The 14,174-nt window shown below is 26.9% G+C and overlaps 1 protein-coding gene across 1 annotated transcript in view; it reads left to right on the forward strand.

Moving 5' to 3' along the window:
- LOC100197240 (disco-interacting protein 2 homolog C) overlaps positions 1 to 14,174 on the forward strand; it is a 78,869-nt gene that overhangs the window by 44,763 nt on the left and 19,932 nt on the right. The window contains exons 18-20 of the mRNA XM_065799390.1: positions 9,808 to 9,947; positions 10,539 to 10,675; positions 11,093 to 11,167. Coding sequence (XP_065655462.1) covers positions 9,808 to 9,947; positions 10,539 to 10,675; positions 11,093 to 11,167 — 352 coding nt within the window. The remainder of the gene's footprint in view (positions 1 to 9,807; positions 9,948 to 10,538; positions 10,676 to 11,092; positions 11,168 to 14,174) is intronic.

A 14,174-nucleotide genomic window follows, 5' to 3' on the forward strand; every position in this document is an offset into this window, starting at 1 on the left:
CAACATGGTTGAGATCGCCTCAACATGCTTGAGATCACCTCAACATGCTTGAGATCAGCATCAGGTCGGCAAAAAAAAACTTGATACAAAGGTTTTACCATAAAACATAGAAACGGGGTCAGCAATTTTTTGCCGACCTCAAACACTTCTAGATTAGCATTGCTGATTGGTTTGATTTAGTTTTGAAGAAAAAAAAATTCACTGATATATGGGAGCCTGTGTGTAATCAAGGGTCATAGTGGGTGACCTTTTTCAAAAGTTAAATAAAACTGATGACTTTTCAGTTACTTTCAAATCAAATTTCATCTGTTTATCCCTTCATGTATATGTATGTATATATATATATATATATATATATATATATATATATATATATATATATATATATATATGTATGTATGTATGTGTATATATATGTATATAAATATATATATACATACATACATACATACATACATACATACATACATACATATATATATATATATATATATATATATATATATATATATATATATATATATATATATATATATATATATATATATATATATATATATATATATATAATTTTTATTTTTTTAATTTTATTCATTTATTATCTATATTTTTATTTTAAAAGCATTTTGACATTTTTTTTACATATTATTGGTCAAAAAAATATATACAAAATGCAAAAAATGAAGAATTTATTTTATCCATAAGATTACAAAAATCAGCTTCAATATTTTCATACCTAAAAATTCAGATGAATTTCATAAATCAACAACAACAAAAAACTTTATTTTAAATTAGTTAAAAAAGAAAAAAGTTAAAAAAGAAAAAAGTTAAAAAAGAAATTTCAAAAAAGTTTTTACAAATTTACAAATACGATCAAAATAAAAATTAGGCATTAATTGAATTAAGCATTTTAAAATGAAATTTAGTTTTTATTAGTTTAGAAAGTGAAGTCAGACTTTCTGACATTTTTTTTGTAATATTATTTCTTCTCCCACCTAAAACTGGGAACATTGACCTAATTAAAATAATCTGAGCACAGTATTTGAAAGAATGGCTGCTTTTTATCCATAGAAATATTTTTATTTAAAATAGTTAAAAGAAGAATTGTTGAATCAAGATACCATTTGTGGTTGTAAACAGATAGGAGTTTGAAACGCTTCATGTGCTTTAAGGTACCACCTTGTGTAAAAATATACTATTAATCAGAGCCGCGGCTAGGCTACACTAAATCCCTCAATTGGGAGGGCCCAGCAAATTTATTGGGTCCATTTGCAAATTTAGGGGCCTTTTTATAAATGTAAGGTTTTTTTGTTTTTTTTAAGGGGAAATTTATAAGAATTTTCGGCCCTAATAGCAGGGTTTTTTGGGAGAGGGCTCTCACCCACTAGCCATAGCGCTGCTATTAACTTGCTGATGAGATTCAAACTTTTCCATTGATTATTGTTGTCCTGCGCAAATTTCAATTGCTCAGTCAAAGCAGAAGTATGAGATTTTATAAACTTCATCCTAAAAACTTCATGAACATAATAAACAGCTCCAGTTTTCTTTAATTTGAAATGTGCAAAAGAGGATAAATACTGATTAGTTCAGCTAACTCTGCTCAGTCACTCCTAATATTGTGTTTTTTAGTAATAAAGATTTGACAGTAATCCCAATTTTGTCTTTCACCTTCCTTCAAATCTGTTTCTCCCATAGTTCTTTAGTCAAAAGAGGTCAGGTCATTTTTATTGTATTTATATTTATATGTTTAAACTTTATGAATAAAGGATTTTTAGGCCTATGTTTTTCTCTTACATCACTGTTTCACAGAAATGGACCAGTTCAATGATATGATGCCTACAAGTAGAAATTACTCATCTACATCTCTTGCAATCCTATCATGTGATCTTTTCATAGAACCAGTATTATTTGAAGTTGTGTCAAAGCATAGTCCACATACTTTTGAAATAAAGTCACATACTTCTAGTATTTTCATGATTTCTTTATACATATAAATGAAGACTGCAAAGTAGGTCCTCCAAGAAGATGTAACTCCTTGATGTTCATGAGCGCAAATAATCTTTCATTCTTTAGTCTTTTTACTTGATTCATTTTAAACAGTTTTACTATCAAAATGGGAATACATGAGTAACAAGAATCATCCACATTCTTCTTTATATCTGGTTTACCAATTTCTGCATTCTCTTCAGCAGTTTTTTTTATCTTCCTTAATGGTGTTGAAGCACTGGTTTAGTGTTTTGTAATGTTAATTCCACAATTAAAGAATTGCACTTGTCATTTTTTTAAAAAACTGGGGGAGATATCATTCGTTGCAGCTACAATAGGTATGTTTCCATCAAAAATAATCTTAGGTGTGCAGTAAGAATACAATTATCTGATCTTTTATGATGCTAAACTTTTGGTTCAAAATTTAAATCAGAATCAGTGCTAGTGTCAGTGGAGCTAAAGTCTATTTCTGATGTAGAATTATAACAGATTCATCTTGTGGCCTTGTCCTTTTTCTCAAACCTTCAGAAACCTAAAATTTGTTTTAACATAGTTTATATGTATATTGTACATATAATGTATTTGAAACTAGTATATTTTGATGCAAAGTTTAAATTTAAGCACTAAAAACAGCATAAACTTTTTTGCTGAATTTTCTATCGTCTGATCCCAACTTGAAATTCAACACTAAAATGCATTCACAATTTTCTAATTCACTTCACTTATAACCCTGAGTCTTGTTAGAAGAGTGTGATAAAGTTGCAGGCTTTTTATAATTATGTAGGTGTATTGATCTTGTGTGGGCAATGTGTCAAAGAATATCCAACTCAGTAGGAAGTTAAATGTGAAATATTTTTACAAATATAAAAGATGCTTAAAAAAAATAAAATGTTAGCAAATTGACATAATACATATAAAAACAATTATCAGCTTAAAAGCGCAGCACAGTATCTTCTGCGTGGTGCAGTGCACAGTATAATGCTTCTAAGAAATTAGTTGGACACTGTGTGTATCTTTAACTCTTCCTTGTGTACATTATGGAAAATAAAATGAAAAATTATTTATAGTGCTAGTGCATAATATAATGCCATTTGCCTGATACAAGAAGGGTTTTTAATTGAATTTTTATCTTAGCTGATTTTCATAACCTCTTGTGTACATTCGTAATTTTTTTATTTTGTAAATATTGCTTTAACCAATAGTATGTAAAAAGCATGATTACATACCCTTTTAAAATATAGACAACAAATGGCTAAAAAAAAAATTTGTTTCGTTTTTCTTTATTCAGATTGCCTTCAAACACCTTGAATACGCTCTATTTTTCCTTTTTTAAAAGATAATTTCTCAAGAACTTTAGCATATTTGCTCCAACTTATATTTTGTATATTATATGTAAATATAAAATTGTTGTTACTATATATAATATATTTTGTATATTATATATATATATATATATATATATATATATATATATATATATATATATATATATATATATATATATATACACAGTGGTTTTCATAGATTTAGACGCACTCATATTTGAGAATAGAAATTTTTAGTTTTTTAACGATAAAACAATAGCGAAAAAAGATATCGGTTTAGTTTTTTTCTATTTATTAGATAAATACATACAGAATACAAAATTTTTTAAAAATTTACAAAAAAAAATACAAATACTAAGTAATAATAATAAGGTACAACTACATGATATAAAAAAAATAAGACGAAAAAAATTATTCATAAATTTAGACGCACGATACATTAGGAGGCGTAATTTATGAACCAATCAATATTTTGTGTATCCGCCTTTTGCTTTAATACAACTAAGAACTCTTCTAGGCATAGATTCAACAAGATTTTTGCACATCGCTCCTGGGACCCTTCAGCTGGCCAAGTGTGGAAATTTGAACCTTTGCCAATTCATGGTCAATCCATGCCCAAATGTTTTCAATCGGGTTCAAATCAGGTGAGTATGGAGGCCACTGTATTGTCTTGATATTATTATCGTTGAACTACTATTTGTATTGTATGCAATATGTGCAGTAGCGCCATCTTGTTGAAGTTTCCATAGTTTATCATTGAGCATAAGCAGATCAATTGATGGAATTAGGTTGTTTTCCAGTACTTCTACGTATATTCTGGAGTTGATTTTTCAGTGTATGTTTGGAACATACCAACATCTTTGTAATTAAAGCATGACCAGATTTCTATCGAGCCTCCTCAACTTTGTACAGTCAGTCTAATGTACCTGGCGTAATACTTTTCGTGAGCCATTCTTTTGACTGTTATGTTAGATTTGCGATTGATAAGCTCAAAGTTACTCTCATCACTCCACATAATGTTTTTTCATTGTTCTATTGTTCAATACCTTCTTTTACGACACCATTTTAGTCTCTTTTGTTTATTATATGGACGCAGGAGCGGTTTCTTCAAAGCAGAGTAGACTCCAATCTTGTACTTGATAAGTATTCGGCGGACTGTACTTTGAGAAATAGATGTTTTCACGTTGTATTCAATTCTGTGGTCAATTCTTTGTAACTAATTCTTGGATTAGCTCTGACAGCTCTAAAAAGGGCACTATCGTCCTTTCTGGTGGTTGACAAGGGTCTACCTGGCCTCGTTTTCTCGCTGGTACCACCAGTGTGTAGAAAGTTTTGCTTCGTTGTCCGAACGCATTTCTCGGAAACTCCAATTAACCTGGCGATTTCTCTATTACTTTTGGTTCCTTCTTTGATGTGAGCAATAATTTGCCATCTTTCACCTTGATACGTCTTTCGCCCATTTTTCACGTCTTTTTAGTGCAAAACTAACTTAACTTTTGTTTATTTATTAAATAATGATTAAATAATTCCAGGTAAGTCATATTTATATAACGTTTTTTGACAAAATCAATTAATTTTGGCCTATTAATGAGAAATATGGGGAAAAAACTACTAATTAACTATCAATTAACAAGATATATAACTTTTTTGATTTTGCGTCTAAATTTATGAATAAAATAAAATGAAGCTTATCAGTTATTTTTTTTGTGTTAATTGGTATAGAATGAGTAATAAACATCCTGTAAAAAAAATTAAGGTACTCTATAATAGAGTTTCACTTCCTCGATTAAATTATATATCAAACATAGCGGTAGCACTTTTATTTTATTTTTATTTTAAGTATTTTCTTACATATATGTAATAAAAATGAGGGCGTCTAAATTTATGAAAACCACTGTGTGTGTGTATATATATATATATATATATATATATATATATATATATATATATATATATATATATATATATATATATATATATATATATATATATATATATATATATATACACTGAGGCATATTCGTTTAGACGCATCAATTTTTTTCTTTTTATCTTAATTTTTTTCTATGTATTGTCAACTGATATGCATGCAAGTTATTATCAAAATAATTGTTGTGTTGTGGGCTAATAAAAATCACAAAAAAAATTTTTTTATGTGTCTTTATTAACATGAGAGTATGTTTGATATACAAAAGTACATTTTTTAATTGGAATATATCTATAGACGCAGTCATATTTTTGACATTAAAAGATGGAAATTAGTAATGCGTATGTCCTCCATTACACTGGGTCACCTCAAAAATTCTGCCTTTCATTGACTCCACTAGTTGTTGAAGTGTAGTTTGATCCAACTTGGACCATGCTTCAAGGATTTTACACTTTAACTCAGTAACAGTTTTAAATTGGTGTCCGGCTGCTTTAGCGTCATAAACTTTTCTTGATAGCATTCCCCACACGTTCTCGATTGGATTTAAGTCCGGGCTACAAGCTGGCCATTCGAGAACCGGGACGTTGTGGTCTTTAAATCATTTCATAGAATGCCTAGATGTGTGAATTGCAGCATTATGTTGCTGAAATATGGCATTATCGTCCATGTTTTTATCCATATAAGTTATGAGAACATCATCCAACATTTTTGTATACTTTATCGAGTTCATTTTAGGTAAACCACAACACAGAGTCAATTTTCCTGAATAAGAAAGTCCACCCCAAACCATTAAACTTCCTCCTCCATAATTTCGTTTTGTTTGTGGGCCATTTATTCTTCTTAGATCATGCCAGTAACAACTGTAAGCGTCCGGACCATCTAAATTGAACTTTTTTACAACTAAAAATATTACGTTTTGCCACTCATGAGTCCAATGTATATGATTTTTAGCAAACCGTAATCTAGCAATTTTATGGTGTTTTTTTAACATTGGTTTTTGGTGTGGTTTCTTCCACTTTACGTTTGGTGTTGTACGTAGAATATGTGCAACATGTTTATTGGTGACAGGCAATAATAATTTATCCTTTATTTGTGTTGCATTCAATTTATTTTTAGTTGCTTCGAAGCGAATTCGATTAATTTGCTGATTTGTTAATACTTTGTTGCCGTTTGTTGCTTTTTTTACACCGTAATTGTCACCTTTTGTAATGCAGTTTCGTACAACATGGTCAGATCTTCCAACTTTTCTAGCTATTTCTCGTATAGAAAGTGCTGGTGAGACTTCTGAGCCACGATATAAATTAATTTGTATTTTTTCAGCATCTGCCAAATACTTTCGGTATTTTCCTTTAGGTATTTTGTAAAATGCAATAAAAATGATACTGGCAGAGCCAAAGATCAAGTTACACTAAAAATTTTCAATTTATTTGTGTAAAAGTGATTAAAAATCAATAACTACCGTTATCAACCTGATTGCGTCTATAGATATATTCCAATTAAAAAATGTGCTTTTGTATATCAAACATACCCTCATGTTAATAAAGACACAAAGAAAATTTTTTTTTGTGGTTTTCATTAGCCCACAACACAACAATTATTTTGATAATAACTTGCATGCATATCAATTGACAATACATAGAAAAAAATTAAGATAAAGAGAAAAAAATTGATGCGTCTAAACGAATATGCCTCAGTGTATATATATACTTAGGGTTTTTAATCCAAATATCCGATTATCTAGATAATCTGCCTAAGCAGACATTGTTATACATATATATTGTTTAAACTAAGACATTTTATTATATATTAAATGTTTTTACTATTTCTTTTTAACTTTTTCTTTGATTTAATTTTAAATATAACAATTTTTTAGCAAAGTAAGTTTTGTAGCATTGAGAATTCCAGAGCAGCTTTTATTTTTTATTAAATTGCATTTAGTTTCATTTTGCTTGCTTATATATTTTATCTTATCTTACGTTATTATTATTTCAAGTTATTAATAACAATAACTAATCAAAACTGATGTAACCATTTTAAAAGAAATCAAAAAAATAGTAATAATGCTTTCTTTAAGCTTTGCAGTAAATAACTAAGATGTTTAGGATCATCTACAACGTCACTTCTTAATCATTTAAAAGTTTATAAAATTTACAAAAATTCCTCTAGCCTATCTGCTACTACTCCTCCAGCCTATCTGCTACTACTCCTCTAGCCTATCTGCTACTACTAACAATTTATTAGAGATGAGTTATGAACAAACATCGACTTTGAAAAAGTTAAAGAGTATTTTCTCTGACAATAGTATAAAAAAAAATTATTAAAGTTATTACAGTGGAGGAAAATTTATTTCGGTATGTAGCAGAGAATGGTTTTCAAGTAATTAATGGGTGTGTTAAAACTTAAGGTTAACAAGTAATTAATGGGTGTGTTAAAAATTAAGGCTTTGACATGCCTAAAAAAGTCTTACTACTGAAATTAAATGCATCCCAAAATTTTATTAAAAAAAAAAAGAAAGTGTTTTGATAGGCCTATGGGAATAAAAATAATAAATTTTCACTAACAGTAGACAAATGGGCTAATAACTCTATAAAAAGATATCTCGATGTTATAATTCACACCCTTAATGACTTTCATTAATGAAAAAATTTGAAGTGTATGTGTTGGGGTTAGTTCACATAAAAGTACATGTAATGCAGAACAAACAAACCTATATGAAAATAAGTTGAAAGAATTTAAAATTGACATTAGGTCAGATATAATATCATCAATACATAATGGAGCCACTGTTAACAATAACTAATGTGTAAAAAAAACTAAAATTTTGTAAAGAAAACGACGTAATAACAGATTATGTTGATGTATATATATATATATATTTGTGTGTGTGTATTTGTTACACTTTTCGAATCGAAGTAATACACACACAAATATATATATTTGTGTGTGTGTATTACTTCGATTCGAAAAGTGAAGCCGCTATTACCCTTTTTACAAATGGGGGATTAAATTTGTAAACAAATATTTTTAACTTATCTTTCCTTAAATGAAGTAAATATATTTTAAATTTAAATTCTATTTATGTAAAAGTGTTAAGTGGAAATTATAATACTTGTAAGATAATAATTTATGATTCCTTAATTTATTTTCGATTAAAAAAGAGATTAAAGTTTTGAATAGAAAAGTAAAACGACAGAGGCTTTTGAAGCATTTTTATAAATTAAAATACTTTTTAATAAACATAGACTCATAAAAAAAACTTTTATAAGTATTTTATAACTATTAAAATTTGTTTTTGAATTATCTTTATTTGTTAGGAACTTTTGACTTGCATTTTTCACTTTAAATTCTACACTTCAGTTTCAGCTTTTGCCCTTTTTACAAATGGCGGACCACTGTTATAAACAAAAAAAAGTGACTTCATTTTTTGTCTAATAAAATCCCACAAGTTAGATATCTAGTTTATATAATATATCATTAGAAAAATGAAACAGGGTAGGCGATTTTTGACAACCTCAAACACTTCTAGATCGACAGTTAGGTTGGCATTGCCAAATGCCGACCCTAATTCCGAGGGCTATATATATGTATTTATATATATATATATATATATATATATATATATATATATATATATATATATATATATATATATATATATATATATATATATATATGTGTGTGTGTGTGTGTGTGTACGTACATATAGTTTAATGCGTAATAATGTTCTGGTTAAAGGTTTTAGTTAAACTTGTTTATCATATTGCACCTGTTTATGAAACAGAATCACTAATCTACTGAAATAGTATAAAATCCTTATACATTAAAAATTGAAGTCCTTTTTCTAATGCAGCTTTCTGATTTGAGTTTTCACCATTTGTTGTACTCGGTTAGCTGTGTTACTTATTACAGTGTGTTGCATCATGAGTTGCATCATGATGCTAATCACAGTCTGATTAGCAACATGAGTTACATGTGAATAGTTGCATTCAGTTGAATAGTTGCTTTTCTGAACTTTAATTAAATTTGTTTTTGAATTATCTTTATTTGTTAGGAACTTTTGACTTGCATTTTTCACTTTAAATTCTACACTTCAGTTTCAGCTTTTGCCCTTTTTACAAATGGTGGACTACTGTTATAAACAAAAAAAAGCGACTTCATTTTTTGTCTAATAAAATCCCGCAAGTTAGATATCTAGTTTATATAATGTATCATTAGAAAAATGAGGTCAGCAATATTTTGCTGATCCTAATCTGTTAGAGGTTGGCATCAGGTCGTCAAAAAAAATTTGATGCAAAGGTTTTACCATAAAACATAGAAACAGGGTAGGCGATTTTTGACAACCTCAAACACTTCTAGATTGACAGTTAGGTTGGCATTACCAAATGTCGACCCTAATTCCGAGGGCTGTATATATGTATTTATATATATATATAAATATATATATATATATATATATATATATATATATATATATATATATATATATATATATATATATATATATATATATATATGTACGTACATATAGTTTAACAAAAAATTTACTTTATTTGAAATGAATTTTTTTAGACCTGGCAATCCAGGAACAATATCAACTGGTCGTGGAGTTTTGTCTTTGACTGGGTTAAGCCATAATGTTGTGCGTGTGGATCGTGAGGGTTCTTTAACTGCTTTAACTCTTCAAGATTGTGGCATGGTTGTTCCAGGAGGTTAGCTATTTTTATTGTTTTAAGTAAATATATCAACTCAAAAAAGAATTTGTATTATTTGTTTATTCAAATAATAGATTTTTTAATTATAAGTTCATTCCATTAAAAAAAAAATCTTTAAATAGATTTTGATTGATTGATTTGATAGATTTAGTTATCAATCAGGCTTAATTTAATTATCAATCAGACTTTATTAGCTATCCATCCGATAAACTAAACAAAGCATTTTGCACTAGACATTTATCTTAAAAATTTTCTTTTTTAATTTTCTATTTTATTTTACTTTTCCTATTTATATCTTATTTTCATACCCTAAAATCCCGAATGTTTTTGCAATACTGTCTTTCAGTAAGTGTTGTTAAAACACCACCTTTCAGTAAGTGGTGTTTTTATGCATTTGTCATTTACCTTTATGGGTTTATAAAAAACATAATATCAATAAACCTTAATTGCATACAATGGAAGTTGCTTATTGGATAATTTATTCCTTAGTACGTTTTTTAAAAACAAGTTGTTTATTAACTTTTTAATTTACAGCAGGCATCAAAATATTTATGTCTTTAAAATATATTTTAAAATATTTTATTTTAGCAAAAGTTGTTGTGGTTAAATTAAATGGACCCCCAATTTTGTGCAAAGTAGATGAAGTTGGGGAACTATGTATCAACTCTTATTCCAGTGGAACAGCATACTTTGGACTCACAGGAAAAACGACTCATACATTTAAAGTAAATTTTTTTACCTTTTTATTTATTTGCGTAATAATGTTGTTATGATTGCGTTATTTATTTGCATAATAATGTTGTTATGATTGCGTTATTTATTTGCGTAATAATGTTATGGTTAAAGGTTTTAGTTAAACTTGTTTATCATATTGCACCTGTTTATGAAACAGAATCACTAATCTGCTGAAATAGTATAAAATCCTTATACATAAAAAATTGAAGTCTTTTTTCTAATGCAGTTTTCTGATTTGAGTTTTCACCATTTGTTGTACTCGGTTAGCTGTGTTACTTATTACAGTGTGTTGCATCATGAGTTGCATCATGATGCTAATCACAGTCTGATTAGCAACATGAGTTACGTGTGAAGAGTTGCATTCAGTTGAATAGTTGCTTTTCTGAACTTTAATTAAATTTTTTTAGGTTCAACCAATTGATGAAAGTAGAACATTATCTGATATGTATGTCCGTACTGGTCTTCTTGGATTTCTTGGACCAGTATGCATTTTTTTATTTGAACAATATTAACTATTTTTAACTATATATTCAAATTCTAATATATATGTATATATGTTAAAGTGGCACTTAGAACAACATTTTTTGAAAACGTCTGCTTTCAACCCCTAAATTTGTTCTATATAATAAAATAATACTAAATAACAATAAAAAATTAATAAATAACATTTTTAGGGAGTTTTTTTATAGCAAAAAAAATATTTATATGTGTGTGTGTGTGTGTGTGTGTGTGTGTGTGTGTGTGTGTGTGTGTGTGTGTGTGTATATATATGTATATATATATATGTATCTGGACAGTTAGATAAATATTTAGGTTTGGCAGACATGTCCGACAAAATTAAAAAAAAAAGTGCAATCGCATGCCATTCCTGACCACACATAAAATATTTTGTTTTTACAACTCGACTACAGCAATTAGGCATGTATAAGTTTTTAAAAAATGCATTAAAAATTAAAAGAAAATTTAAAAGATAATAATTATCTAAAAATTTAAAAGATAATAATTATCTAAAAATTTAAAAGATAATAATTATCTAAAAATTTAAAAGATAATAATTATCTAAAAATTTAAAAGATAATAGTTATCTAAAAATTTAAAAGATAATAGTTATCTAAAAATTTAAAAGATAATAATTATCTAAAAATTTAAAAGATAATAATTATCTAAAAATTTAAATGATAATAATTATCTAAAAATTTAAAAGATAATAATTATCTAAAAATTTAAAAGATAATAATTATCTAAAAATTTAAAAGATAATAGTTATCTAAAAATTTAAAAGATAATAGTTATCTAAAAATTTAAAAGATAATAATTATCTAAAAATTTAAAAGATAATAATTATCTAAAAATTTAAATGATAATAATTATCTAAAAATTTAAAAGATAATAATTATCTAAAAATTTAAAAGATAATAATTATCTAAAAATTTGAAAGATAATAATTATCTAAAAATTTAAAAGATAATAATTATCTAAAAATTTAAAAGATAATAATTATCTAAAAGAAAATAAAAGTATTTTTTTTAAAACTTAAAAAAGTAAAATTTAAAAAAGAAAATATTTTATATTAGGTTTTCTGAAAACTTTAAAAAAAATTTTTATACTACCAGAAGTGCTTTGTAATTTATTATAAATATATTAATCACATAAATTGTTGTTTACTTTGTGCTTTCTTAAATAAAGTAACAAGTTACTTCTAATAGTTATTAACAATAAACCTATTTTACTTAAATCTTTAAAGAATATTATATGTAATTTCATTAATATAAATATATATTTTTGGGGGCGACTGAATAAGTGTAGATTTCATGAGTGCAAACTGGCGTTAGTGAACCAAAAGAATTTGCAAAAATTGGCATAAATACAAACTTTTATAAGTGCAAATCAGTTGCAAAAACTAGGGGGAAAAAAAGCAAAAAGGTATGAAAACACATACTAAACTTCAAAACTCTTTTTTTTAACTATTTAAAAATATTTTTTAGCAAAAAAAGTTATTAAAAAAAATCATTTTACCATTTTTTTAACATAATATACATGGTTGTTAATAATCATTTATACTTTTTTTCTTACATCATTGATTGCATTGTTTTATTTGTTGTTTTTAAGCATTGAATTTTTCAATAGGACTGTCACAGTTATGACTGTCAAGACAAAAAAAACATAAAAATGCTTGTAAAACTTCAAGTAAAAACTATGAAACTCACAGGCCTCCCAGTCTGTCCCAAATTCCCAAAACGTCCCAAATTTTCAAAATTTTACTTTGTCATAAAATGTCATAATTTATAGGGTTATGTCCTAAATTGTCCTAAAATTTAAATTTTTTTTTTTTTAAATAAATGGTAATTTATACAATAATAGGTTTATGAATGACATTATTTAGACTTGTTATTTATGTGTGCACATAGAAATGTAAATGTATTAGAATGTTATCTGTAGTTATCTATCCTCTATATCTATTGAATATATAATTATCAATAATTAGGTCAGTCTATAAAATAGAAAAAGTTGTAAAAAGTTTTTAGATTACTTTGTTAAATTATAGTTCAATTGTTTATTTATTTTTATAAGATGTCTAAAAGGAAAACAAAATATATTAAACTGAGACTGAGTTTAACTGGATACATGTTTGTCTGGGTGATCAGTATTCTGCAAGTTGCAAATTATGCCAAAAAATCTTTTCTGTCAGTGGAAGTGGAACTGGACAAGTAAGAAGTCATGCAATTAGCAAACTTCACACATCAAGGTTTAAAGAAAGAGAAGGGCAAACAGAGTTTATTAAAGATAAAGATAATATACTTGAATTAAAAGCTTCAAAGATTAGTTTCACTGTTGAAGAAGAAATTTTAAAAGCCAAAATCGTTTGTAGTTTAAAGTGTGTTGAGTCTATTCTTTTGCCTCAACCAATGGAGATGGTAAGATGTTTGAAGCCATGTTCCCAGATTCAAAAATTTCTTCAGGATACAGACAAAGTGAAACAAAGTCTAAATACACCATTCAATACGGCAATATAAATATTAAGTTTGATAGACTATTAAAGTCGTCAGAGAAAATGAAAACTTTGAATACAAACATTATATCAACAGGCACATGCCCCCTGCATATAATTTATAATGTATTTAGAGCAGGAGTTAATGTTTTAAATTTCAACATTGACTCATTTTCAATTGATGTTAACTTTCTCTTTTAACATTATGCTGCAAGGAGATTGAACTATCGACAAAAAGAAGATCTAACAGAAATTATTTCACATTTTATTCAAAGACATTCTTTTACAAGATGGGTGATACTCATAAGAATATGTTTTCAGATTTTAGAACAACACAAGAATCTTTGTTAATATTTTATAAAATTTCTTCTAACAACTACATGTTTTAAATCAACTTTTAGAGATCGTGAAAGATATAAGAAGATTACAGATATTCTGCAAAATTAAAAATATCAATGCCTTACATTGGTTTTTTTTACTTTTCATAGCAAGTGACTTCG

Source organism: Hydra vulgaris, chromosome 06, assembly GCF_038396675.1.
Source record: "Hydra vulgaris chromosome 06, alternate assembly HydraT2T_AEP".
NCBI lineage: Eukaryota > Metazoa > Cnidaria > Hydrozoa > Anthoathecata > Hydridae > Hydra > Hydra vulgaris.